Below are 23,833 nucleotides of genomic sequence, written 5' to 3'. Positions count from 1 at the left end.
ATTTGGAAACACAGAGAGATGGTGATCTTAGGAAAACCAATGCACTAGGAGCAGAAGCCAAGACAATGTGATTAAACCTAAGTTTTTAGTAGCATGCCAAAAGCAATTACATCAAATTGATGTATGAGACAGAAGTGTAACTGTCTAGTGTCAGAAATATTAGTGTTTGCCAACTTGAGCTCTTGTTTACAGATTCCAACTGACTAAAGGGCAAAATTTGTACCATCTTGAGTTGTTTAGTAAAAGGGCAAGCATAAATGAGACAGCCTTGAGGATTATTTAGTCAAGAGCAAGGAGGAGGAGGAAGCAGAGGCATAGGGGAAGGAGGGGTGGGAGCAGATTGATGTGGCAGGTAAATCAGTGGCCTGCAATGCCAGCATCCCATTCAAGTGCTGGTTCAAGTTCCAGTTACCCCCACATCCAATTCAGCTCCCTGCTAATGTACCCGGAAAAGCAGCCAAAGGTAGCCCAAGTCCTTTGATCCCTGCATCCACATGGGAGACCCAGATGAAGCTCCTAGCTTCAAATGAGCCTAATTCAAGCCACTGGGGTCATCTGGAGAGTGAACCAGTGGATGGACACATGTACTCCATGGTCAGACCACAGATTCTGCAATATTCCTTGTGGTTAGAGTTCTGAGTCCAGCAGTCTAGTTGGAGGGTCCCCCCCAAAAATCTCTCTTCTCTCCTCTGTCTCCCCCCACCCCACTACATCTCTGCTTTCAAAAAAACAAGTATTTTTTTAAATGCCACTTGACGGGATCCGTAGTCTGATAATAAGAGTGCATGTGCTAAGCTGGACCTCCTCAGTGGCTTTGATAAAGCAGTGGATATGGAGGAGGCATATGGAGGATATATCAACCCACTGAAGCCTGCAGAGGACACCTGGTACCATAGCAGAGGAAGGGCAGAACAAACTGATCAACTACCCCAATAAGCATGACAGCAAATATCTGCGCAAAACAGAGACTCAAAGGCAGACTGTATCAACCAATGGGCCTTGGAAGGATATCCTTATCCTTGCATCTGCGAGATCAACAGCATTTCAGAATGATTGAAACCACTTGAGCAGAACCGTTGGGGCATGATTCACATTAGGGACTTTGGGATCAGGTGGCCATTCCCCATCACCAGGGGCCGAGGCACTGGGAGGCTGTGTGTGGCTTCTCACCCTGTATCTCCCTTCCCGACCCCCATATAGGAATACAGGAAGAAGGAAAACAAAATGTGGAGTTAGGGGTCTCACCCAACTTCCCCTGATCCTGGAGCTTCCCAGCCTGATCATCTACGTAACCATCATCAAAAACAAAATTTTTAAAACGCCACTTAATCCTCTGCTGGGCCACTGCTCTCGCTTGTGAGCATGAGAAGATGGGCAGACCAGGCTAAGAAGGGTTACAACAGCTACTGCCCTACATGTGAGCAGGTTTATGGGGAGAGCCAGGCTGGGCTAAGCGACCATATCCACTGGTGAATGCATGAGTCAGAGTAAATGTAGGCTGGTCGGGCTTTGCTGTAAGATCAGCTAGCAAGTACTGGTAATTGGGGCAAGGCCAGTCAAGTCAGACTGCAGAACCACCTGGAAAGTGCAAGATTCAGGGCTGGGATGAGCATAATAGGGAAACTGTGGGCACCTCTCTGATGGGCTACAGCTCTCACTGGTGAGCTTAAGAACCAGGACTGGGGGGGGGGGGGGGGGAACCTGGCTGGACAGGTGATAGAACCCATCAGCATAAGTGTGGGCTGAATAGTGGGGTTGGTTGTGCTGAGCTAGGCTGGTGTGTACAAAAGCTAAATTGGATGCAGGACAGACTGGACCAGCCTGCTGCACATACCAGTTTGCACAGAAACCAAGGTTGGGGCAGGCTTGGAGGGGATTATCACGGGTCTTCTGACTAGGCTGCAGTATTCACTGGTATGTATGTGGGCCAAGTGTGTGGAGGGCAGGGGTCACAGCATCCACTGGTTTGTGTATGAGATGGGGCTCGGGACAGACCTGACCCAGCAACTGCAACTACCAGTGTATGTGTGGGCTGATGTGAATGATGGACCGAGCCAGACCCCACACTGGCTGGCACACACAAGAATCAGGTTTGGGGTCACCTCTGGTGAAGTTTCTTTGGGGACCCCCCAACTAGACTGCTGGACTCAGAACTCTAACCATAAGGAATATTGCAGGATCTGTGGTCTGATCATGGAGTGCATGTGTCAGAATGGACCTCCTTGGTCACTGAAGATGGTGCAGTGGATGGCATGCACAGATGCACACAGGGGACATGACAACAAGTTCAGGTTGCAGAGGATGTCTAGTACCATGGAAGGCAGAACAAATTGGAAAATTCTCCCAGCCAAGTGTTAATAGTAAGTATCTGGGTAGATGGTGATTCTAAAGTGATCTGTGTCAGCCAATGGACCTTGGAAGGATTTCCTTTACCATTGGAACAACAAAAATCACAGCATTACGGAACTATCAAAGCCATTTGAGCAGAACCCTCAGAGCATGTTCCACATCAGAAACCCTGGGATAACATTGGATGGGCATTCCCCATCCCCAGCTGGCTGGGCTCCTTCCTGGGTACAGCTTCTCCCCTTATCTTCCCCTCTTCCTCCAAATTCAGAAAGAAGAAAAAGAAAATTGGAAATAATGGTCTCATCCACTTTTTCCTACTCCTCGGCCCTTCCCACCCTAATCAGTGATCCACATAGGCATGCATCCTTCTCAACTATGTCAACATCAAAAACAGAATTTGAAAAATAATTTTTAAAAAAGATACCACTTCAAATGCCAGGCTACCATCTCAGAATACCTGGGTTTAGCATCAGCACAGTGATGCGGTGGTTTAAACAGCTGTTTGCAGCTGGCATTCCATATGTACCTGCCAGTTTGCATCCTGGATACTCCATTTCCACTTCTCCCTGCTACTGTGCCTGTGAAAATAGCAGATGATGGTCCAAAATACCAGGGCCTTTGCCACACACACTAGAGACCTAAATGTAGTTCTATGCTCAATGGTTTACTTGTTCACTCACTCTCTCTGTCCCTCTTTCCTTCCCTCCCTCTCTGTAATTCTGCTTTCCAAATAAATAAAAACCTGTGAAAAAGAAAACAAAAGAAAGAATACCTGGTTCTGAGTCCTAGTTCTACTTCCAATCCCGGCTTCCTACAGATGCATACCTGGAAGGCAGCACATGATGGCTCAAGTACCTGGGGCCCTGCCACCCACATGAATTGAGTTCTGGGCTTCCGGCATTGGCCTGGCCCAGTCCCAGCTGTCACAAACACTGGGGGGGGGGGGGGGGGGGGGCGGGTGAACTAGCAAATGACGATTTTTTCTCTTTCTCTTTCAACTAAAACGACAGAAAATTCTAAAAGAAATGAATAAAGAGCTTTACACAGATGAGCATTAGAATTATGTCCATTTATGATTTTTTTTTAACTTATTTGAGAGGCAGAAACAGATAGGCTGACAGCTGCCACTCTAGTACATCCTTCCAATGCCCACCACAGTTAGCGGCTGAAGCGAGGCTGAGCCCCGTCCAGTCCCCTGTATGGCAGGCAGGGACACAATTACGGGAGCCACCACTTGCCGCCTCCCAGTGTGCACACAGGAAGGAAACTGGCCTGAGCAGCAGCCGGGATGTGAATGCAAACACGCGGACATGCAATGCAGGCATTTTAACAGCCTGACTGGAATTGTGTTTTTTAAAAAAAATCACTTAGGCTACAGTGTAGACAACACCTTGAAAAACAATAGAAGAGCAGAGTAACTATCATAGCACTTCAGACAAAAGATTTTGATAGAATCAAGTTGGTGACAGTAAGAAAAGCAAAAGCTCAAGGAATATCAATACTAAGTTAGGACAAAGATAAGCCATAAGAACAATAAAAGGAAACGGTTGAAAGAACAGGAAAAATCAAGCTAATTATTAGTATTATAAAGCAAGAAAATAAACACATTTTAAAAAGAAGTCCTTTCTAACAAGAATTCCTAAACCTACATGGAGCTAATAAAAAGCCATTTAACACAGGGCCCGGCGCAGTAGCCTCATGGCTAAAGTCCTCGCCTTGCACATGCTGAAATCCCATATGCATGCTGCTTCATGTCCCGGCTACTCCACTTTCCATCCAGCTCCCTGCCTGTGGCCTGGGAAAGCAGTAAGGATGGCCTAAAGGCTTGGGACCCTGCACCCACGTGGGAAACACGGGAGAGGCTCCAGGCTCCTGACTTCAGATCAGCTCAGCTCCGACCACTGCAGTCACTTGGGGAATGAATCAATGGATAGAAGATGTTCCTCTCTGTAAATCTGACTTTCCAATAAGAATCTAACACAAAAACTGAAAAATACTCATGGACTGGTAACCTGAAAGCCATTTCTGACTCGAGTGGAATGGCAGCCGTGGAGGCCAGTACACGGTAGTTTGAAAAATAAATCACTAAGAGAGAGAATTTCTATTTCTGGCAATAAGACATACAGGATGACTTAAAACCCTTTAACTTGTTGTTGTTGTTGTTGTTGTTGTTTGCAAGGAATGATGACAGAGAGATAAGAATTAACAGTGAGAGCTTCCATCTGCTGGTTCACTCTCCAAGTGGCTGAACCAGTTGGAGCAGGGCTGACCTAAAGCCAGGAGTCTGGAGCGTCCTCTGAATCTCTGATGTGCAAATGTCCTTTAATTAAAATTATTTGAAGGGTGCCTGTATTGTGGCATACCTGCAACACGAGCATCCCATATGGGTGCTGGTTTGCATCTCGCTTGCTTCATTTCCAATCCAGCTGCCTGCTAATGTTCCAGGAAAAGTAGTCAAAGATGGTCCAAGTGTTTGAGCACCAGTCACCCAAATGTGAGAGCTACAGGAAGCTCCTGGCTTCAGCCTGGCCCAGCCCCCACTTCGGCACCCACCTCATGAGTAAACCAGCAGAGAGAAGTGTTGTCCCTGTCCCTCTCCTTCCCTCTCTAAAACGACCAATTTCAGTTAAATAAATAAATCTTTTAAAAGTTATTAAAGAAGACCAGCAATGTGGCACAGCAAGTTGGGCTCTCACTTGCAGTATTGGTATGCCACATCAAAATTAATGTCTTCACCACCAGTTCAAATGATCACGACAAAGTTCATTTTAAAAGTGACTACAAAGGGGCTGGCGTTATGACACGAGGGTTGTGCTGCTCTGACACCAGCATTCCCTACCAACCACCAAGTCCAGACCCAAGTATTTCACTTTCAATACAAATCCCAATTAATCCACCTGGGAGGGCAGAGGAAGATGGCCCAAGAATTTGTCCCTTTGCCAACTAGGTGGAAATCTAAAATACTTTCTGGCTTTTAAGTTTGATCTGTTACAATTCCAGCTATTGAGGCCTTTGGGGGAATGAATCCTTGGCTGGAATGGCTCCTCTGTACATGCTTACTTGCTCTCCATCACTCTGGTTTCAAATAAACAGATCTTTTTTTAAAAAGTTCCCACCATGACTTTTCATAAAAATCCTTAACAATTAGATTTAAGGGCCCGGCGTGGTGGCACAAGTGGTTAACATTCTTGGCCTTGCACGCCTAGGATCCCATATGGGTGCCAGTTCTATTCCAGCAGCCCCACTTCCCTTCCAGCTCCCTCCCTGTGGCCTGGGAAAGCAGTCGAGGACGGCCCAAAGCTTTGGGACCCTGCACCCACGTGGGAGACCCGGAAGAGGCTCCTGGCTTCGGATCGGCATAGCATCGGCTGTTGTGCTCACTTAGGGAGTGAATCATCAGATGGAAGATCTTCCTGTCTGTCTCTCCTCTCTGTCTCTCCGCCTTTCCAATAAAAAAAATAATAAAAATAAATCTTTAAAAAAATAAAATTAAAATTAAAAAAAATTAGATTTTAAAAAAATTAAACAGATCTAACAAGATGATGAGTCCAAAAAAAAAAATCCTGGTATAGACTAGGAGATAAATACAAAGAAATTAAGAGAGGTTAAATGGAAAGGCATTTGGGGTAGCAGTTAAAGTAACACTTCAAATGCATGCATCCTGGGTTCCTGCTAAGGCACACTCTGACAGTGCCACAGGTCATGCTTCAACACAGTTCCTAGCCACCAACCCAGGAAATGTGGACAGAGTTCTAGGGTCCAGGCTTTGGCTTGTCCCAGCTTGAGTTATCCCAGGTGTTTGGGAAGTGAACCAGTGAATGAAAGTTCTTTCTGGGTCTTTCAAATAAAGTGAAGAAGACACACACCAATTTTTATGGGATCCCGCTGATGTGTATACGTCCTAGGACGCAGCAGGTGATGCTCCAGTATTAAGTTCCTGCCAACCATGAAACCAGAATTGAGTTTTGTGGCCTGGCTGGGACCCAGCTGTTGTAGACATTGAGAAGTGAACCATGGATAAAAGTCTTTCTCTCTATGCCTTTCAAATCAACAAACAAGTATCCCCCGCTACCACAGGTAAGCGTGGTACAGCAAGTAAATGTACTGCCTACAAGGGAGCATCCAATATGGGTGCCAGTTTGAGTTCCAGCTGCTCCACTTTTGACTCAGCTCCCTGATAATGGCTTGAAAAAAGCAGCACAAGAGAGCCCAACTGCTTGGGTCCCTGCCAGCCACATTGGAGACCTGTTAGAAGCTCCTGGTTCTTGGCTTCAGTGAGGCTTAACTTTCAAATAACTTAAAGATTTTCTTATTTAAATTTCTTAGACCAACAAACAATTTTTACATTTCAAGCACCTCCCTTCTTTCACCTTTGATATCTCTGTAAGTCTAACCTCTTCATATCTTGTATATTGCCACAGGGCAGAAGTCATTTTTTCTGTAAAGTCCTTTCGGATCTGAGACAATTCAATATTAATAGTTCATTTTAAGTAAAGTGTTCCTGTAATGTGTCTAGATTAAGAATTTTCTTTCTACTGGCATTCTGTTGGATGTTTCAACTAAGATCTCTCATCTTTTCTAAACAAACCTTACTTCTGCTGTTTCTCTGAAACATTTTTTCCTTTCCATTTTTATTTCATTTCCTTTTGTGGCTCCTGTTATTTGCATTTTACATCTGTGATAAGTATTCCAGGTTGTATTTTATTTGTCTACATACATAAACAACAAATCTTAGTCCTTTCTTTCTAGAACTGCATTCATCTGATTTATCCTTGGTTGTATCCACTATACTACATATTTCATTTGCTGTGTTCTTTACTTTGACCAATACAGCTTTTCATAATTTCTGTTTACTTCTTTTTGATATCTTATTTCCAATTGTTATAATCGCCCCTCATGTTTTCTAATATACCTATCTGGCTGATTTGTTTTCTCTAAATACAGCTACTTTCAGGACTGATCTGGGCAGAGAATCAGATTTCCTACACAGATTAGTTTGCTAAGCCAGAAATCACTTTCAATATAATCATTCTAGTAAACAGTTTGAAAAGATTTGGAAAGAGAGAAGAAAAAAACAAAAGAAAAGAAAACAGAGTGGAAGAGGTATAGGGGAGAAAAATCTTCCATCAACTGTTTGAGCCCCCAAATGCCAACAACAGCCAGGGCCGTGCTAAGCCCAAGCCAGGAAGCCAAAACTATGTCCAAGCCTCCCAAGTCCCTGGTCCTTCCCAGGTGCATCAGCAGGACACTGAAGCAGAAGCAGAGGAACAAGACTGGAATCAGCACTCCAATACAGGATGTAACTGTCCCAAGCAGCAGCTTAAATGCTCCACCACACTCCTCTATTACACTCTTTGTCTGTGTCTCGCATACTGATGAAGGGGTCCAAGGACCATCTTCCACTGCTTTCTCAGGGAATTAACAGAGAGCCGGGCCGAGAGTAAAGCAACTAAGACTATTCAGGGACAGGAATTTGATATTTCTGAAGAAGACACTGAGGAGACACGTGCATCACATGCTGGGATGCTTGGAATGCACTGCCAGCTATGCCCCTGATTCCCACTGCCCAGTAGTGTGTACCCTGAGGGTGTGAGGACTTGAGTCCCCTTCCACCCATATGGAAGACTGGACTGAGTTAACAGTTTCTGGCTAATGTGAGTTTTTGTGCAGTGAAATAGCAAATAGAAGATTTATCTTCCACTCAAATTAATGTCTTAAAAAGAAAGTCAATAGTCTTGAAAGGCAAAGTTCCACTGTACATACTCACAGTCTACCAAAATTATATTAGTATGTAAAAATGGAGGGTTTTTTGCAAGAAAAATGTGTAAAGGAGATGCATACACAACTGGGTAAGTACATGTGTGGATTCCATCTCTAATTCAGAATGCCATACTCACTGTTTAATGAACCAGAAATATTTAAGTGATACAATTAAAAAGGAGAGGATCTAAATCACAGAAAATGGTATTAGATTCATCTTCTCAGTGAGAAAGAAGGCACCTAGATACAGAAAGCTTCCTTTAAAAATCAAACACTTGGGCATCTAGACCCTTACAGAAGAGCTGGTTTATAAATTCTGAAACTCATCAACTACATCTTAACCAGTGTGACAAATTGAGACAAGCATAAAAATAAGAATCCCATTTCAGAGCTCCTTGCACCTACCATCCAATATGAGTAATTCCTTTCAGGGAATTGTTCTTTATTACTTTAAATCATTAATATTGCTCAGCAGAAGGCTTATGAGCTAATCAGTATTAACATTTTGCCCTTATAAGCATGCTAAAGTTTGGTACATACCTATACATTTAAGTTCCTGCTTTGTTAGTGTGGAATAGTCATCTCTGTCTAAAGACAAGATTTTTAATCACCAGCTCTTAAAAACTACCATGAAAGGCAAGATGAGGAAGATGCTACTATAGGGGTAGGAACAATAAATGTGATTAAAGTCCAAAAAACAAGGCCTCTGTAAAGTCATTAGCAGTGATCTAGATAAAAAGATGAATGGCACTGCCACAAATTTATAAGTTAACTAGTACTTTGTATTTCCTCACATCATACGAATTCCTTGAGTTCAAGTGAAACGTTAATTTCACTTTACAGTTATTACCATGCGCATCGGAAACTGTGTGGCTGGCTCACCAATTCAATGATAATATCTCACTGTGTCCATCACTTAGGAATTTCTGAAGGCTATTCTCCAGGAATCAATAGTGACAAAGTAGCTTGGATGTTTTGAAAAGGAAAGTCATACTTGTCTTTTACAAAGAATAAATGTTACAGCACTTATTAGTAAGGCTGTTGAGTATTAAGACTTTTCTTTGCAGGCATAATCACAACCATGCCTAACATTTCATTTTCACTTTTAATTCTGAAAGCTCATCCTATTTCCTTAACGTATCTCTGATTCAAGAGAATCATTACAAGGTCTAGGTTTATTTTCTTTCAGGAGTCTCTCTCCAAGGTTTCATTTCAACCCCCCAAAAGTGTATTTTGCAAGCTTTTACTATGATGCTCAAGAACTACATTAATTTTTTCCCCTAATTACCTTTTATCAGGTTATTTCATCATTCATATCTGTCAGGAAAATGTAGTTCTAAGTTGGTATACTTGGGGATGTGACAACTTACTGTATGGCTTATTTTTAAATATGCCATAAACATAGAAAAATATGCTATGCTTTTAAATATTTATTCATTTTTCTTCTTTTTGAAAAGTAGTGCAACAGAGAGCAAAAGAATGATCTTCCAGTCACTGGTTCACTTTCCAAAAAGCACAAAATCTGGAGTCAGGTCAAGCCAAAACCAGGAGATAGGAATTTTATCTCTTTCTCCAGGAGACAGAAATTCAGTACTTAATCATCTGCAGCCTTCCATGCACATCAGCTGGAAGCGGGATCAGAAACAGAAACAGAAATGAAATTCAATTCCAGCTACTTTAGGTTCTGCAACACCTGCCCCAGACATATATCCCTTGTATTTCCTTGGGTGAGAAGAAAAAGGAAACCTTTTATGCTTAAGAAAAAAATTAGCTCTCAAGCAGCTGTTACTATTTATCTCAGCAGTAATATTTCACAATGACAATTTATCCCATCAGTAATATTTCATTACCACACATCTAAGGATTGCTCATCTTTGTTCTTACATTCCTATTTACTTAAGACTTTCTTGAAATGAAAAGGGGACATGGACACAGATGAAGAACAGACGAAGAATGTTCACCTATATCAACTCCCATGAGGGCCTGGCAAGATGGCCTACTAATTCCTCGCTTCTCATGCCCCAGGATCCCACATGGAAACCAGTTCACATCCCAGCTGCTCCATTTCCCTTCCAGCTCCATGCTTGTGGGTTGGAAAAGCAGCAGAGCACGACCAAAAGCCTTTGGACTCCGCACCCAGATGGGAAAATTGGAAGAAGCTCCTGTTCTTGGCTCCAGATTAGCTCAGCCCTGGCCATTGTGGCCACCTGGGGAGTGAATCAGTGGATGTAAGATCTTTGTCTTTCTCTGTAAATCTGCCTCTCCAATAAACAAATATATATTTTTTTAAAAAATCAGTTACCATTAATACTCTCCTTACCCTCTAACAGATTACTTAGGAATAATCAGCTAACAATACTCCATCAAATGAGTTTATTTGAATAATCTAGGCACGATAATGGTAAGTATCCTAATTAATGACAATCTAAATGAATAATATTATGAGACACTACTGGGGTGGGCTTTTGTACTAGCACTTAAGACATAGGTTAAGGAGTAAACATTTGGCACAATGCTTAAGACATCGATTGGGGCATCCCCTAAAGACCCAATTTGGCTGACTTCCAGCTTCCTCTCCTGCACACTCTGGGAGGCAGCATATAAAAGTACTAGATTCCTTACAGCTGAACTGGGTTCTTGAGTCCTGGTTTTGACCTGGCCCAACCCTGACTGCTGTAGACATTTGGGAGTGTACCATAGGACAGAAGTTCATGCCCTCTGCCTTTCAAATGAAATAAGAACAATTATTTAAAAATCAGCAACAAAACGATATAGATTCAGTTGCCTATGTCCCATATAACATAGTGCCTGGGTTCAACACTCTGGCTCTAACTCCAATTTTCCAGAAAATGCAAATTGTAGGAAGCAATAGTGATGACTCAAGCCATGGAGCTGGTACCACCCATGTGGGAGAGCTGGATGGAGTTTTCCAGCATCCACCTGACTAGTTCTGACCATCAGGGACATTAATGGAGTGAACCAGCAGATGGGAGAGTAGTCACACCCTACCCACACTCTCTTTCAATCACAAATGAGGGAAAAAATAATACTTCCTGAGCTTTACCAAAAGTATTTTTTTAAAAAAAGCAACAAATTCTGTAAACAGGCCTAAGCTTTCAACTACTTTTTAATAAGTGAAAAAAAACCAAGTCAAACAGATGAAGTAACTCTTGATGCATCAAAGAACCAGACACTATGCTAAAAGAAACACAACTGCCTACTACAAAATTTATTTACCAAAGAAAAACAAATTATCAATTATTCAAACATTGTTTATCAACCGAAAAGTCATGCAAACACAGAAAGTTTATCAGATGATAAGATGAATAAAGCCTAATGTCCACCCTAAATGAGTTGACGGTATAGCAAGGAAGAAAAACTTGTAACTTAAAAAGCACCACAGGAAAATTATCACTGAAATAGAAAGAGGAAAGACAGAATAATTAACTACTTTGGAAATTGACCATAAAACTGAATTGTTTCATACATATTAGTTCCTTCAATATTATTGTAAGAATTTTAAATGTATTTCCTATGTGAAATAGAGAACTTAAATTTCTACTAGTTCCAAGCCACCACCATAAAACCAATTATTATAAAATGGAAGCACTTTGTTTCATGGGCATCTATTTAAAATCCATCTTCTGTACACGTTTTCCACAACATTTCTAAATGTCTACACTATGCATTTCCAAACGGCCTTCCTTAGTTTTTCTCTAGGTTTTCTAAATTAGTCTGATCATTAAAAACTTATTCTACTTTGCCTAATTTCATTGTTATGATTAATGAAGTAGTTTCCTGAAAGTATTTTGTGTATTTTCATTATATTCTTCACTCCTTACCTGAAAACACTAAATTGAAAGGTTTATAATCATACAAACCCACAAAGTTCTAAGATCCTGAGAAACAGCAAATCAAGATGTATGCATAAAATTCAATGCCCACCATTATCAATATATAGTATTTCCTTGGTATTTAAATTTTTTAGAACAATTTAAAATAACAGAATATCATAAAATCCTGTGTAAAATCTTACATGTACTAGACGGTAATGTCCAGCCTGTGGTCCACATAAGGACTATAAAGCCATCTGATGTGGCCCTTTCAGGGCAACTGCATACAGGACCCAAATTCGATAAATCTATGGCAGGTTCATGTTTAAGCTGATGATTTTATATATCCAAATGGCCCTTAGCAGAAAAAGGGTTCCTAATGAAAGTTACCCAGAGTTTCACAAATTTTAGATATAGAGCAAAGCAGCAACTGAATGGAGGAATAACAAACACAGAAGTATGAGAACACCATATGAGAATCCTTAAGTATTTAACAGGGCATAGGGTAGGGGCAGCAGGAATGGGGAATAACTGTCAAAAGGAGTCAGAGGAGCCAACTCTGTGGCACAGAAACTAGGCTGCTTCTCTAACACGGGTTCCCACAGCAGGGCTCAGGACCCAGTCACCACTGAGCCAGTTCAGATCCAGCTTCCTGTTAACACATGGAGGAAGACAGCAGACAGGCCAAAGACTGGGACCTGTTACTCCCACGCGTTAGACTGGTACAGAGTTCCAGACTCCTGACTTTGGCCTGGAGCAGATCTGATGGCTACAGTCATTTGTGAAGAGAACCAGTGAATGGAAGATCTCGCTCTTGCTTCCTGTCAAGCTGCCTTTCAAAACAATAAACGAGTGTTAGGAAAGGGAAAAAACAAACAGCAAAAAGTAAAGAAAAGAGGAAAACTGAAAAGACCTAAATTAAACAAATGCAGACTGAGTCAGCAATTTCTTCATGCTACTATGTACATTATACTTTATGATGAAACACCGAAGGTTTCTTCTGTAAGATAAGGAAGAAAAGGATGTGTTTTCATCGTGTCAAGTTCAGCACTACACTGTAGCTATGTTTACGGAGAAATGAGGAACTTTTCATTGGGTAGCCTAATGGCTACAGAATTTCCATTTTACAACACACACAATTATGTCTTGTATATTTTACCACTTTTTAAAAAGCTAATGTTTGCCAATAAAAAAGAGAGATCACTGGCAGGCTAAGTATTATTCATATCATTCACTGGGAGTCTATCCCTAGACTCGTCCCGAGATGGACTTTTAGGGAAGTCAGTAAATCATCAGTCACGAAAAGCCCATTCCATAACAGAATACATGGTTCAAGTCTCAGCTCCTATGCTTCCCTTGCAGCTCCATGCTTATGTATGCCCTCTCAAGTACTTGACTCCCCACCACAAACTTGAGAGACTAGAACGGAGGAACAAACTCCTGGCTTCAGTCTGGACTAACCCTGCTGCAGGCATCTGGGGGGTCTTTCGCTGCATTTCAAATAAATAAATTATGTGTGTGTGTGTGTATGTGTGTGTGTGTTCAGTCCTTTAAAATCTAAAAATAAAAAAACTCAAATCCAAGGAATAGGCATTTAACTGTGTGGTCAAGATGCCCATGTCCTACATTAGAACGCATCTTGCTTTGGGCTCTCCTGATTCCAGTAATTCTGCCAGTGCAGACCCTGGCAAGTTGCTGTGATGGCTCAAGTGACTGGGCTCCAGCCATTCACGGAGGAGATCTGGACTAAGTTCCAGCCCCTGGTACTGCCCTGTTGTATCACCTATTGTAGGCATCAGGAAAATTAACCTGTAGATGGAAGCAGTATTACTGCTGGCCCTCTACCAATGAATAAAAAGTTAATTAAAATAGAAGCAAACAAAAAATTAAATCTTTTACTTATTTATCCTGAGTAAGAAAACAGAGTGTCTGGCTATACTATCTATAGAATTCTCTCTTAAACACAACATTGAGCAGCTGGTACTGTATGGCACTCCACCTGTGATGCAGGCATTCAATCTGAACAATGGTTTCAGTTCTGGCTGCTCCAGTTTCTTGAAAAATGTGCCTGGGAAGGCAGAAGTTGATGGCTCAAGTCCTTAGGCCCTGTCACCCATGCGGGATATTCAGATGGAATTCTGGGCCCCTTGGCTTTGCCTGGCCCCACCCTGGCAGTAAACCCCAAATACAATGCAAGCCAACTACAAATTCAACTATTGTAGCAAAATTTCTGAACATTCAAAGATTTTAAAAGGTTCTTAGGGAACTAAAGAAATGCTAAGCCATTTTTGCAAAATGCTTTCATTATAATTACACGGCAAAAGAGTGCTAAAACCTGTTTTACATGTTGATTTCACACTACAATCCAGAAAAGATACTATTCCAATTTAAAAAAAAAAACTCATCCCAAACAAGAAGCACTTTACAAGGCTCTCTTTCATCTATTCACTATGGTACATGGCTGGAATATTCCATACATTAATAAATCAAAATCCTAAAAATTAAAATTTACATTATGAATTGTGGTTTTGCAGTAAATGACTAATAAACGTGCCAATTAGCAACTATAATGGCAAGAAACAGCTCAGAATTAGAAAAGATATTTTAAAATTACAATTACTTTCAGAAACTTTGAATAACACTTTTATCATTTTTCCCCTCAGAAAGACAGTAGAATATAAAATGAGGAAGTCAAATGACCAGTCATCCTCTTGCAGGCAAACTCCAAGCAGTTTTCACTAAGGTGCTAAATAACTGACTCAAGGTAGTGCTGGATCTCATTTGTCAACAGAGCATGCAAGTTTTCAATTAAAATTCCCTACCAAAGGCAACCTCTGTAAGAAATGAACCACCAGAGAAGAGTCTAATAAAACTTACCATTATGTATTGCATTCAGCAACTCTGAGAAAGCTTTCAAGTAAGGAAAAAAGGACTTCAGGTTAAGATCATTCTCAAATACACAAGAAATACACAGGCATAGAATGCATCAGTATTAATAAAATATAGTAAATCAATCATGTATCATAGCTTTGGTTACTAAAACTGCAAGCACGACTCTCAATTTTTACATGATATAAATTTCTAACTAGTGTGTTCCATTTACCAATATATTACTAAACTGAGAAAATGTTAGCTACATTGTCGTAAGTAATGACAATAATTTTCTTAGTGATACACATTTTAAAAATCACCGTTAAAAAGACATTTAACAATCTAGCTGGATAATGTGTTGGTAAAAGTCTCTATCGGATGCATTTCTATAAAAGTGTATCTTGCTTTAGTGCACATTCAACAGTATTATGGAGAAAAACCTCATTATACAATCTAACCCTATCAAACATCCTCATTGCTCAGATATCAGTGTAATCAAGTCTCAATATATGCAGAGCTTTAAGCAAGAAAGCTACCTTGCCTAATGCCAATATACAAGGACTGAAAAATTATATTACTGTTAAAATGAATGGAAACTAAAATACTGAAAATATTATTTCATTGAAGAGCCAAAGTCATAATTTTGCAATAGAAGCAGAATTTAATAATAGCCAACAATCAAAATTCAACTGCATACACTTCAACTGTATAGCAGATCTAGAACATAAGACAAAGCAGTATGTTAATACAACTTTGTAGACCAAAATGTCTACAATTAAGGCCCAATTACATTTTTGAAAATAGATGTAACAAGCCAGGGGTGACCTAATGTACTAGAAAAAGCACTAGAGTAACAGTCAAAAAGTTTGGGTTATCCACCCAGTTTTCACAACTTACTAGTTGTTGGACAAGCTCCATCGTGCCGATACTGCATAGAAATCTCTGTTGGGAGGGAGGAGAGAAAGGAAATCAGCAAAGAAATTTCCAGTGATTTAAAGGTAGAAAAACAAATGCACAAAAAAAAAAAAAGAGGAAAATTCACCTGAAAGTCTTAAGTAGGTCAAACACAACCACAAAACACAAAGTATAAGCTAATAGTTGGGATTTGAGGGGTTGGCGAGGAAAATGCTTTGTAATTCTCACAGGCTAGTGTGGGAACTGTGAACACGATACTACAGAACAAAACAGACTCTGCCCCAGAGTCTGAGAATAAATGGCTTTATTCAAGGGGGCAATGTAAATTACATCAACATATATAAGGTGATTATCAGTGTGCTGATATAGCACCAATGTGAATATACCAATGTGTTTTACTCAAATTTATCAGACTGGAAGAGTTCATTTAAAACATTTGAACATATGCTCAAAACGGAGTTTTTGTGCTTTATGTTAATTATCTTAGTTATATGAGTATAAAAACATGACTTAAACAGTGTAAAACTCAAGAAACAAAATCAGCTTATAGTTTTACATGTTCCATTTCAAAAAAACAGTAAGTACTCTTCCTTTTTTATGCCACCCAAAAGAAGTTGCCAAACATGACCTGAAGCAATAAACACTGATAAAAGCAAAAGCTCTCAGATATAGGAAACGCACTTTTTAAAGGTTTATCTTTAATTGAAAGGCAGATTCTACTGAGAGAGAGGGAAAGACAGTGATCTTCCATTTGCTGGTTCAGTCCCCAAATGCCACAATGCCAAAAAGGATCCGGTATGCGGCTAGGAGTCAGGAGCTTCTTCCCAGTCTCCCACACTGGTGCAGGGGCCAAGGGCCTAGGCCATCCTTCACTGCTTTCCCAGGCACATTAGCAGGAAACAGAGTAGCAAGTGTTGCAGCCAGAGCATAAACTGGTGCTCATATGGAATGCTGGCACTGTGGGCTGAAGCTTAATTACACCATGTCACTAGCCATGGGAACACATTTCTACACAGCATTTAAAGGGAAAAATAATGGACAATGTTGCAATTCAAAAGATCTCATTTGTCAGTCCTGAAAATGGCTATATTCCTTTTGTCAAAAACAATGAGACAAAAATTCTTGAAGAGGGACAGCTCAGAACTCTGGATAGTATGCAAACAAAAACATGGCCCCAGGCATCACGTGTATAGAACCTCACAGGAAACCACCATTCACACATATGACCACGTTTCTCAGACTTGATGCAAACCACAGGTCCACCTGGAGTAACTTAAGTTAAGAAGGAAAACAAATGCAAGGAACAGCAAGCCAATATTGACTTTAACGTCAAAAGGGTGTTACATTAGAAACAAAAATACAAAACTTTAGTCTGATCCAGAAAAATGTGAAAATGATGTAGACTTTGGTGTTAAATCCTTTTCACACAACACATGAAAATGAGGCATTAGGCTAACTACCTTAACGTCTCAGTGGTAAAACTAATTATCTGTAAGGTTGTAGGGATTGCTAAAGAAAGTGACACGGTACAATATAAAGAAGTGTCAGTTCTCTGGAATGGTGCTGAAAAATAATCAATGAATATTCATACTAGCAAAAGAATTTAATCAATAGAGATACAATTGGAATATGTCTCTTCTGTCCTATGATCTGGCACTTAAATAGAAAGATAATCAAATGCTCAAATCATCAAAGACCAAAACAGAATCAAGAGAATTCCTGGGTATATCCTAGTCTCAGTTGTACATAATGTTCTATTTTTCATTCATGACCAAATGTAATCAAGATGTCTAAAGCCATGAGCCTAGATAAAGATAAATTTGAGTTCTGCTCACTGAATCATCTATTTTCTTAAAGATTTGTTCATTTTTGTTGGAAAGGCAGATTTTCAGAGAGGAGGAGAGACAGGAAGATCTTCCATCCGATGATTCACTCCCCAAATGGCTACAATGACTGGAGAGCTGTGCCAATCCAAAGCCAGGAGCCTGGAGCCTCTTCCAGGTCTCCCATACCGGTGCAGTGTCCCCAGACTTTGGGCTGTCCTTGACTGCATTCCCAGGCCACAAGCAGGGAGCTGGATGGGAAGCGGGACTGCCAGTATTAGAACCAGCGCCCATATGGGATATCCCGGTGCATTCAAGGAGAGGACCTTAACCACTACGCTATCGTGCCGGGTTGCATCTATTCTTTAATCTACAATGTCTTGTCATTTACTGTTCAGAGTTTATGAGGCAAATATACATATCTTAATGAAGCCTTTGTTTACCGATCATTAGTCGCTAATGAAACTATCTTACCAGGAAAACATTTCTTAGTTTCATTTACCAATCTAAACAATGATATTTTTATAAATGAAGATATGTTTAAGAAGATTTCACACTGTTATGATGACTCAAGTTGAAATTTCATAACCTTCACATTTGAGAAGCCAGAAAAAAGTTCTCCTCAAGGGTTCTAATCATATTAACAATTAGTTTCTATGAAATCAATCACAACAAAATGAGCTTTTGAAAATCATGTTTTGCACCATTTAGTACCAGTAAAGAATTTCAGCAAGGAAATCAAAGTCAAGTATCTTGCCTCAGAAAGAGGTACAGCAGCAACTGAGACAGGAGTTTGTTACCACATACTTTGAAAGGACTTATTTTTCTCAGAGAAAATAACAAGAAGTTGATTTGTGACAAAAAAAAATTTCACCTTACACGTTATGAATTTTTGTAGTTCAACAAAAGCACATCAACTTTTCCAAATGCAACAGTATCATTTTTCAGTGTTTTTAAACACTAGGTACTAATTGTTCAGATTTCCAGAAAATACTTACAGGAAAGGAAATTTAACTAAAAGTTTAAATATCATAAGTCAAAGACCTAAAACTCTTAGCCATCAATGAAAACAACATGCTAATTTTCCACTTCACACATGTCAGTGTAAAATGGTAGGCCATTTATTAGAATGTAGTTCGAATTTAAAGCAAAACAACAACAACAAAAAAAAAAAACTTACACTTCTTACTCTCAAAAAAAATTTTATTTTTATTTGATAATAAAACAGGAGAAACACAGAAGGATCTTCCATCTGCTGACTCATTCTCCAAATGGCCTCAGTGGAGCTGGGCTCTTCCTAAAGCCAAGAGCCTAGAACTTCTTCTGGATCTCCTACATGCAGACAGGAGCCCAAGGAACATCACCTGCTGTTTTCCCAGGTGCAAAAGCAAGGCGCTGCATCAGAATTGGACAGCTGGGACATCGTTAATAACATACTGGATGCTGGTGCTGCCATGCAGACTGAACCGCCTATGGCCAGCGTGCCAGCATCGTAGTTCCAACTATTGAGCTCTCAGGAATTTTCTGGATGCCTATTCAGATTTGAATGCTAATATAAATATCCACACTCTACTACAAATTGAAGAGATCATGAAAGAATTTTAATTATTGCTAAAACTCATGCTTTTGACTAATAATTTCAAGAAATAATCATTAAAATGTTTCTACTTTTGCTTTATGTTCTGTAGTAAAACACAAATAGTAATAATTAAAACAATCCCAGCAGCTACTACTGTCCTGCCTAATTCAAAAGGCTATTCCACCAATGAAAATCCTTAAAAATGTAACTCCCATAATTAATCCACAGTACTAATGTTAACAGAATGATCACTTAGCCTCTTAGTTTGATTCCTTTGACCTTGCATTCAATTCTCCATCCTAACTTTATTTTCTCATCAGTGTCGCCAACTATGGTGCAAAAACAGCTTCTTGCTTCTCTTATTCACCAAACACATCTTTTGCAACTTAATCATACTTCTCTCGACGGCCAGCGCTGTCACAAAGCACATAAAGCCACTGCCTGAAGTGTTGACATACCATATGGGTACTAGTTGAGTCTACTCCACTTCTAATCCAGCTCCCTGCTGACATGCCTGGGAAAGCAGCAGAGGATGGCTCCAGCACTTAGGCCCCTGCACCTACAAGGGAAGCCCTAGTGGAAAATCCTGCCTCCTGACTTCAGATTGGCCCACCTCCAGCCATTTAGGGAGTGAATTCACATATGAGCTCTCACGCTCTCCAACTCTGCCTTAAAATAAACAAACAAACCTCAATACTTCACATGCCAAGCTGGCCCATAATACAAATGATAAGCTTTACAAACAAAATAATTTGACTTATAGCCCACTTACAAACAAAAGAAAAATGGCACAAGATTATACAAATCAAAAATATAACATCAGTGATTATTAACAGCACTCATTTCAAAAGAAACATTCAGCATTCATTAAGTGCAAAGCACTGCCGTACTGGCAGTGAGAATATAGCAGTGAACATCACAAACAGCTACTAATCCCATGGGGTTTATGAAAGCGCATGTGAGAGTGGGACATCGTGGCTAACAGATCACATTCACCATTACTAAAGTATCAAGATGACATTAAAGCTGATCTTTAAAAAAAAAAAAACATAATCATTGAGGATGCATAGCCTATATTTTCTCCTTTACTTTTCAGGGATTGGGGTGTTCTACTAATGTCACAAATATGATTTCAGGCTAGGAACAATAGCTTAATTGGCTAATGCTCCATTTCCAAGTGCCAAGATCCCATATGGGCACTGGTTCGTAACCCAGATGCTCCACTTTCCATCCAGCTCCCTGCTTATAGCCTGGGAAAACAGCAAAGGATGGCCCACAGCCTTAGGACCCTGCACCCATGTGTAAGACCCAGAAGAAGCTCCTAGCTTCTAGCTTCAGACTGGCTCAGTTTGGGCCACTGCAGCCATTTGGAGAGTAAACCAGTGGATGGAAGATTTTTCTCTCAGTAACTCATTCTCTCCATAAATTTGCCTTTTCAATAAAAGTCAATAAATCTTTGTTTGAAAAAAAAAAAAAGATACCTGGTGGCCCAGCACAGTAGCCTAGTGGTTAGAGTCCTCATCTTGCACGCCCGGGATCCCATATGGGCACCGATTCTAATCCCAGCAGCCCACTTCCCATCCAGCTCCCTACTTGTGGCCTGGGAAAGCAGTTAAGGATAGCCCAAAGCCTGGGGACACTGTGTCTATGCAGGAGACCTGGAAGAGGCTCCGGGCTCCTGGCTTTGGATCATCTCAGTTTCAGCCATTGTGGCCATTTGGGGAGTGAATCATTGGACAGAAGATCTTCCTCTCTGTATACCTGATTTTCTAATAAAAATAAAATAAACCTGCTTTCCCAGGCCACAAGCAGGGAGCTGCATGGGAAGCGGGGCTGCCAGGATTAAAACCATCACCCATATGGGATCCCGGCATATGCAAGGTAAGAACTTTATCCAGTAGGCTAAAACGCCGGGCCCTCTTCTTTTTAAAAACTTCTTTGATTTATTAAATAATTGTTTTCCAAATTAAATAAATAAATCTAAAATAAATAAAAGCAATCCTCACCAGAAGTAATCTTACAGGATGAAACAGGGGGTGACGACAGGGCACTTGTGGCATCCAGTGGGTAGTCGCTGGAGATTCTGGTAAATATCCTACATACTCACTGCAGTACTGCACACAGTTATCCCACCCAAAATGTCAACAATGCCAAGACCGAGACAGACTATTCTGGAATCATCCTTAATGAAACCACAGTAATAAAATAACATTTCTATATAGAGTATTCTCATTTATTTTAAAAAGTATGCTAAAGAGTAGATACTGAAACTACCCAACAAAAAACAGGAACCCTTGGCTGTGTGTTTTTAGTGACTTACTTTTCCTCCCAAAAATCTTGGTTTTATTTGCTGTAAAATAGGTATATTAATAGCCTTCATTTATAAAACGGGTTTTTTTTAAAGTTCATGGAACACATATACTACGAAGTTTACACCTTTTTCAAGAAATATAAACTTATACTTAATTCTATTTTTCACAAACTTATTGAAGTACTCTAAGCTCACTGCTATAAGAAATAAAACATAGCACTAAATCAAACATAGCATATAACAAATGGTAGATGTACTTATAATTTCTCTCACATGCACTTCTCCCTCTTGTTCCTGTGTTCCCTAAGCAAAAGCAGTATATCTACAACTTAGATGCAAAATCTGCACTTATGAATTATATAGAATACAAATGCTTCACTAAGCTGCATTTTCCAAACTATTTCTTACTATTCTCCCCTCCAACTGAACAGAACTTATTTTTAATCCATAATACAATTTAGCTATAATTTCATTTCAACAACATTAAATTATCATTCAAAAATTATAAGATATCTTTATGGTTTTCAGTAAGAAAAAGTTAATGCTACTTATTAATTCAAAGTAAAACCATAGTTTAAAGCCTTTTGGAGTAGACAAAAAGAGACAACAATGGGAATGATGAAGAAAAATAACGGGTAAATCCCTACCTGAACCGATTGGAGATGAGCCAACACTAAGACTTTGTAAACTTCCATTCCTGAGCAAGGTAGGCGATTTCTGAAGGCCAGAACTTGCTATACTTCCTGCAGCTGATGCTACAGATGATGTTGGTGACGCAGAAGAAACTGAGAGATGAGAAACATTTTCTTGATTTTTGTTTCCTTTGGGTCTACCAGGCCCATGCTTACTTTGTTTATTTCCTTTTCTTTTCTTTTCCTTGACAGCTTCTTCTTCTATGCCAGAAGTCTGAGCCCGTTTATATCCTGCTGTGGGCAGGCTGGAACCGCCCAAATCTCCAGGTGAATTTTCAAAGCTTTTAGGCTGAGCTGTAACAGCTGATGTGGACGGGAGACCAATTAAGGAGCTGTAACTATTTACCCCCGCCTCCTGGCTTCCAGACTCCCCTTTATGGACATCTTTGGTTGACGATGACTGTTGGGTGTGAGTGTAACTGTCATTACGCAGATCTGTGTCTGTAAAGTTCAAGAAATCCTGGGGAGACTGCACAGAACTCCCCGAAGATGATTTGACACTGCCTGGAGTTCCTGAAAAATTCCCTGTAGTTTAAAAAAAAGGGGGCGGGGGAGGAGGAAATGAAAAAAAAAGAAAATTGGATGCAAAAGTTCCTATAAGCACTAATTAATCTCTCTTGCAATGACCATCAGGGTCGCCCCAGAGCCCCGCCCAAAACAAAACAAACAACAAAAAATTAGAATAGACAGAGAACAACAAGGAAAGCTTAGAACTAGACAGGAAACGATCAGTGGGGACTCACACATACCTTACTAGGTAGGACACGAAAATAAATTACTGCTAACTAGGGCATGGAGGATTTCTCTGCACACCCCTCCCAACAGTGTTCTGTGCTTCAACTGGTGACATATGCCTTGTTAAAGCTATAAGCCAGTTTAGACTATCCTAAAATCTGCCAAGTTCAGTAAAAATTATGCTTCAACACAATAAACTGCTAAATACTAAAATGAAAATAGACACGAGACAGCTGAATAGCATCCTATAGCCATTTTAAGGTAGATAGAAGCCAGTTGTATACAAATTAAAATTGAAATGTTAATGAAGTAGTCACAGGATGTGGTTAAGAACCTGCATTTTCTAACAGATCAGTCACTCAATACAATGTCAATTAACCCCATAATGTTGAAAACTGTTGTTGATGTTATGTTATGGCTTTTAATTGGTCGGAATGATATTCTGTCAGCTATGCCTTTAGACCAGAGTTGGTTTCCCCAAGAAACTGTTGAATTGAGCTGGACAATAAGATGCTGGACTCTATGCATGACACATGCTTGCAATGAAAGAAACAAGACTGGATTTGAACTGTAATACTGCAATAAGGTGGAGCAATCCACCATGAGGGGAGGGCACGGGGAGGAGATGGGAGAACATCAGAGCCAATGAAACGATGTTATAAAATGAAATGCAATAAAAAAAAAAGATAGTATGAAATTGTAAAAACACAGGACATCATCAAAAAACAAACCTAGATGCCAAAAACTAAATTATTACTAAACAAAGTCCCTCTCTGAAGTTACCTTCAAAAACAGTTTTCATTTTATAGGCACTATTGAATATTTACCCTTGAGTTGCAAGCTATTATGTTCACAAATACTAAGATCTAACCTACTTTATTTAACCTACTTTGTACCATAACCATATTTTTCAGGTCTCCCCTAAACACCCTGTGTTATGCTTACGGAAGGACTGAAGAACAGCA

General features: G+C 40.1%; 1 protein-coding gene across 5 annotated transcripts in view; it reads right to left on the bottom strand.

Annotated features, from left to right (window-relative positions):
- Positions 1-23,833, bottom strand: part of MLLT10 (MLLT10 histone lysine methyltransferase DOT1L cofactor) — a 163,325-nt gene that overhangs the window by 31,980 nt on the left and 107,512 nt on the right. For 4 of the 5 annotated variants that reach the window (XM_040967959.1, XM_040967958.1, XM_040967961.1 and 1 more), the window contains 3 exons: positions 22,089-22,658; positions 15,711-15,755; positions 14,820-14,852 (listed from right to left, as the gene is read on the bottom strand). In XM_040967959.1, the coding sequence (XP_040823893.1) occupies positions 14,820-14,852; positions 15,711-15,755; positions 22,089-22,658 (648 nt within the window). The remainder of the gene's footprint in view (positions 1-14,819; positions 14,853-15,710; positions 15,756-22,088; positions 22,659-23,833) is intronic. The other variant, XM_040967960.1, reaches the window with a different exon arrangement.

The sequence above is a fragment of the Ochotona curzoniae genome, unplaced genomic scaffold (assembly GCF_017591425.1).
Source record: "Ochotona curzoniae isolate NIBS_2020 unplaced genomic scaffold, NIBS_Ocur_1.0 scaffold_4683, whole genome shotgun sequence".
NCBI lineage: Eukaryota > Metazoa > Chordata > Mammalia > Lagomorpha > Ochotonidae > Ochotona > Ochotona curzoniae.
This window is presented reverse-complemented; position numbering and strand designations above follow the sequence as displayed.